Source organism: Manihot esculenta, chromosome 6 (genome assembly GCF_001659605.2).
Source record: "Manihot esculenta cultivar AM560-2 chromosome 6, M.esculenta_v8, whole genome shotgun sequence".
NCBI lineage: Eukaryota > Viridiplantae > Streptophyta > Magnoliopsida > Malpighiales > Euphorbiaceae > Manihot > Manihot esculenta.
The window spans coordinates 19258237-19264271 of NC_035166.2; the positions used below are offsets into that span (position 1 = coordinate 19258237).

The 6035-nt window shown below is 26.2% G+C and overlaps 1 protein-coding gene across 1 annotated transcript; it reads left to right on the plus strand.

Annotated features, from left to right (window-relative positions):
- The first annotated feature begins 1745 nt into the window (after positions 1 to 1745).
- Positions 1746 to 4525, plus strand: LOC110617874 (3-hydroxyisobutyryl-CoA hydrolase 1). Its single transcript, XM_043957769.1, has 12 exons — positions 1746 to 1805; positions 2094 to 2157; positions 2353 to 2432; positions 2537 to 2620; positions 2743 to 2827; positions 2994 to 3079; positions 3205 to 3323; positions 3456 to 3516; positions 3623 to 3721; positions 3820 to 3921; positions 4125 to 4166; positions 4266 to 4525. Exons 1-12 carry the CDS (start codon positions 1746 to 1748, stop codon positions 4404 to 4406), a joined length of 1023 nt encoding a protein of 340 aa, XP_043813704.1. The 3' UTR covers positions 4407 to 4525.
- Positions 4526 to 6035: the final 1510 nt, after the last annotated feature.

The window sequence follows — 6035 nt, forward strand, 5'->3', positions numbered from 1 at the left end:
ATATTTCATATAAGTCGTGGTATATAGAATGTCGAATTAATTATAAAATTATTAGCTAATTGTTAATAAAATTTAGTTTTTATCGTTGTATTAATTGACTTACTATTTCAATTATTAATCTATATAAGAACTAGTCTCTTCACATTACAACTTCTCCAAATATGAGATCACTTCAATTTTCTTTTAATTTATCATATATATCATATGACGAAATCATATATAAAATATTTTAGCTCTTAATTTTAATATTTATAATAGTTTAGTCAAATAATTATAAAATTATGTATCATTAATTATAAATTTATTTTTAAAAAAATTTATGATACTTAATTTATCGCATAACATCGCATTACACAATTCCTTTTTAAAAATGAAAAAAAAAGTACTAATCTTATTTTATATATCACATCAGTATTAATCATATTGTTAATAATAATTAATTATACGTAATCAATTAATCAAGTTGTTAATAATAATAATAATTATATGAAATCAATTATTGAATTTAATGATTTTAATTTATTTTAAATACTAAAAATTATTAATTTATACGTAGCATCAATTTAATGATTTTAATTTTTAATTTAATTGAATTAGAAATCAAATATATAAAAATTAAAAAATAAAGTTTATACACGACAACTTGCCACGTCATTGAGTGACATCTAATTACGTAGTAGCTGAAAAGTCAAAAAAAGTAGACCTAATTAATTAAATGATTATTATTTTTTAATTTATAGTATTTAATTTATCGTACAATATAATTGTGGTTTAATAAAAAAAATAGTAGTTTTTTAGTTTTGTTGACTCTCATATAAATTTTGAGGTTATTAAGGTTTATAGACAATAGTAGTTGTTTTTTTTTTTTAAAAAAAATAGTGTTATTGTCTCAAAAAAAGCCAAGAGGAGTCATATTTCCCTTATATACATTTTTTAAAAGCATTAATATAATTAATATATTATTTATATTCTCTTTGTAGAAATTATAAACAAATTAAAAAAAACCAATAGTCTCTAATTTCTGGAAGCTTGATTGGAAGGAATACTTAATATTAGTAAATATGTATGGTGGGAGTAGTTTATTAATTAATGTATTTATTTATTTATTTAAATATTTATTATACTTAATGGGTTGTTAGATTGTAGTTTATATATATTTTTTAATCTTTGTTTATATATTAAATTAATTATATTGGTCTGTGAGGTTGCATTGTCCTTTCACATGGGAACCAAGACATTTTGTTTTGGCTTATAAATATATGTATAAGAATCGACAGCCTCATCGTACTCCACCATTCTTTCGTAGGTTGTCGCTGAAGGAACACAGCTTTAAACAATGGCTTCCACCTGCAACTTCAAGAGGGAACTTAACAAGGTATCAATTATTACTCATATATTTTCTATTTTTTATTACTACTTTAAATAGATTAAAATTATAGAATTCAATAATTAATAATAAAATTAATTAGTTTATTTTTTAAAATAAAGAAATTAAATAATTAATTTTATTAAATAATAAGAATTAAATAGTTAATTTCATTTGAATTACAATGATGATAAAATCAGGTATTGTTTGAAGGAGATTCATTTTACAGAGAGGTGATATTGAATAGACCAACCAAGTTAAATAGCCTTGATTATGAAGTGGTATGAATTAACTTTTCCCTTTTTAATTTCTTGTAATATATATTTCAATTTAAAATTAATTAATATGTATTTTATTCTAATTTTTGCAGATTTCAGATATGCTCAAGAATTTCAGAGATTTTGAATCAGATTCCAAAGTTAAATTTGTAATTTTGAAGGTAATTTCTCATAAATTATATGTTGCTTTGAAAATATTAAAAAAAAAAAATTATCCTCACAAATTTAAACCCGATTAAATTTAAAAAATCTCGAATTCTATTTTTAATTTCTCATTTTTCATTTAAAAAAAATTATTAATTTTTTTTAATTTTACTTTTATTTTTATTAAATATAATAATTACTTTTTTTATTTTTTTTATTATTCATATTGATTGATTGCTTGAGAAAAATAATTTAACTGCAATTTAAAATTAAAGAAAAAAATAATTAAATTTAATTTTTATCAGGCAAATGGGAGAGCATTTAGTGCAGGTGGAGATGTTGTTTCAATTGTTGGTTCCATGATGACAGGTTAAATTCTAACGCGTCTCATAAAAATTATAGAAGGAAAAGAGTAATTTATTTCATTTTATTTAATTTTTTATATTTTTTTATTGTAATTAAAATAAAATAAAAATAATAATAAAATTAAAATATAATCAGAAAATTGATTATAATTTAAACTCTAATTAAAAATTTATTTTATATTGTGGTTGATCCATTCAGGACATTGGTGTTTTGGAGCAAGATTTTACAAGAAACAATTTAACTTAGACTACTTACTTGCAACATATAAAAAACCTTTGGTGAGTAAGTCAATTATTATAATTTTATAATTTAATATAATTTTTTTTTTGTTTCTACACATTAATTAATTTTTATTTTTTTTTCTGCATATTAAATAATTAAGCTTCCACTTATTGATGGTATTGTAATGGGAGGAGGTGCTGGCTTGTGCATGAATGGAAAGTTTAGGATCGTTACTGAGAAAGCAGTAAGTTTTTTTAAAAAAATTGTTGTTTTTTTTTAAATTACTAGACGCTTCCAACGGTTTACTATTTAATTTTTTAAAATTATAAAAATTAAATTATTATTATTATTATTATTATTGTGCAGGTATTTGCAATGCCAGAAGCATCAATAGGACTTTTTCCAGATGTAGGGGCTTCACATTTTCTTTCTAGGCTCCCAGGGCATTTTGGTAACTTCCCATCTTTATTTTTTATTTATAAATGTAGAAGCTGATTCAAACATATATGAATTTAAAAATAATTATAAAATTAATAATAATATTCTTAATATAGATATTAGTTTATTTGAAAAATAAAAAAAAGAATTCTACTAATTTAGTTCTAAATTCTGTGCAGGAGAATTTTTAGGACTCACAGGAGGCAGACTAAATGGGGCAGAAATGCTTGCATGTGGCTTGGCAACACATTTTCTTTTCTCTAAAGTAATTAAATAAATAATTAATTAATTCATTATTTCCAAATATATATAATTTTTTTCATATAATTTATTTTATTTATTAGATTTATTATATAATAATAAATAATTTTTAATTTTATCTTAATACAGGATTTACCGTTGCTGGAAAATACTCTCAAAACATCAGATATGGCCACAATTTGTCAAGTTGTTAATAAATTTACTCAAAAACCAAACTTAAAGCAAGACACTATTTATCAAACCCAAAGGTGATTAATTTTACAATTAATCAATAATTATTAAGTAAATTTTATTATTACTCAATAACTTTATCACATAACTTTTCTTATTTAATTTATTATTATATAGATTTTGATTATTTTGTATTTGTCATTAATTAGATTGGAGACTATTAACAAATGTTTCTCAAAAGATACCATTGAGGAAATCTTACTAGCACTTGTAAGTTCATAAATTATTTCTTTTTTTATTATATTGTAAAAATATAAAATTATTCGACATAATTAATTAATTTTTATTAAAATAAAATTAATTTATTTATTGCAAGGAAAATGAGGCGAAAAACAATCCAGAAATTTGGATCACTGAGGCAATAAATTCCATGAAGGCAGCTAGTCATACTAGCCTGAAGATTACATTAAGATCGGTAATTTTTATTTGACAGTTGAAATTCATTTATAATTAAGATAATTTGATGTAATTTTCAATATGGTAATTAATTTTTTAAAATTCTGAAAAATTCAGATTAAAGAAGGACGATTGCAAAATTTGAAACAATGTCTTGTACGTGAATATACAATTTGCTGCAATGTTCTTCGAGCAACAGTGAGCTATGATTTTTACGAGGTAAAATTGGGAAGATAATTATTGTTTAAATCCAATGCATGGTGGATCAATATGTAATATATAAATTATATTTGTGGGTCATTTCATAATTATTGTTTATTGAATTCCATAAATGGAATTTTAAAAAGCATTTACATTATTTTAATTTTTTTTCAGTTTATAGTTATTCTTAATATTAAGGGATTTCATTTCTAACTCTGCAGGGTTCAAGAGCTTTGCTATTTGACAAGGACAAGAAACCAAAGGTATCATATAATTAAGATTTTATTAAATTTTAGAAATTATTTTAAATAATTAAAATTTACGTAAAATATATATAATTTTATTTATTTTAATGCAAACAGTGGGAACCTTCAAAACTGGAGTTGGTAAGTAAAGAGATGGTGAATCGTTGTTTCAATGGCATAGATGATGATGACTGGAAATGTCTGCAAATTCCTGATAGATCTGTATCATCTGGGGACGTCTTGAAGCCTAAACTTTAAATATTTTCTATTATTTATTGTTATTCAACTTCAATTTCCCATTTCGAATAAAAATAAAAAAAAATAATATTTATAGTACTCTCGAGATTCAGTCCTTCGTAAGTGCAAATTAAATATTATTTTTATTAAAAATTTAATCTACTATACTTAATAATTCATTTTTAAAAAAGAATATTTAAATAAAATTTTTTAAAATCATGATAAATTTCAATTTTTTTAAAATAAAATTTTAAATATTTTTTAATAATATACTATGGACTTCTGAGACTATTTATAGGTTGATTTCTTTACTGATTAATGTTAATTAATTAATTAATTAATGTCAAAGTCATCCAATTCATATGATTAAAGTATTTTCTGAATATTGTCCAGAGTCAGAGATCGAGTATCCCAATCTCTTTTTCAGTATTACTTTTTAAAAAATATTATGCGCATCGTCAATAAAAATGTTAGTTAATTAATTTTAGCAAATAATTACATAAACGGTGTAATTAATTAAACTGGGAAACATAATTTATTATTTACTTTCTGATGGTCTGAGATCCAATAGAATAGGGCTTTACCAGGGTTTTGGTATTGAAAAGTAAAACTTAAACTTTCTGGGGAGGGGGTTCCCCTTTTATCCATTTCGCTATACTTGCTGGTGACGTGTAAAGACCTTTCCATAATTGGGACACGCATCTCTGACATACAGATTCGGGCGTACGAGGGTATCAGCCGCCTGCTCCATGCGTAATAACCTCTGATTCTCCTCGTGCGTACGCTTGAACTGATCTGCTAGGTTGTCTGGATATGGCTCTGGAAACTGGGCTGGGCCGAGAGTCGGGCCGGACGCTGAACCTGAATGGAGAGGGCCTATTAGTCGCGGATTGGGCTGATATAAGTGAAGAAGCTGGGTTGAGCCCGGCCTTGAAGGTTGAATGGGCCGGGCTTGTTGTACATATCAGGTGTGTGGGCCTCTACGTTATGGGCCTTTGGTTGTGGTCAAGCCCCTGATCTGGGGTGGAGAAATCCAGCGGTCATCAATTGCCCCTTCACCTTCTCGGTAGTTATTGCTTCCACTGCCGAGGGGGTGAATATCAAGAACCATTATGACCGCGCCTGTTCGTGTTCAGGTGCCTTAATAACATCCTTTCATCTTTCCGTCGTTGTACAGTTTTCGAATCCTATCTGCTCTTTCCCCTTTCTGGCTTTTCTCCATTCTTCGTGTCCTTTTCTGTCTTTGCTTTCCTGTCATCATTATCTGGGCATGTCCTTTCTTTCCTTTTCCATGACTATCTCTTTAGAATCCTGACACCGTTAGCTTAGAGTCTAGCATAGCTCTGCCCCGTGCTAAGGTCTCGGACTCTGGTATATATCAACGCTAATTTTTCTTCATTCTCAAATCCTCTGTTGGAACAAGAGGTTCTTCCTTTCTGTTCCTTTGTCTGCTTCTTTCCTCTAGCGAGATTGTTCTGTTTTATCTGCAAAGGATCCATTTGATGCTTTCTTCAAACGGAATGAGGTGAGCTTGAGTTTGTATTGCTTCGTTGCCCCAGGGGTTTGTTTCAGTCTTGCTTTTATCATCTTGAAGGAGAATTGTTTCTGACTTGTCTTCGTTTTGAAACTTTTTGCAGTACCTGAGATAAG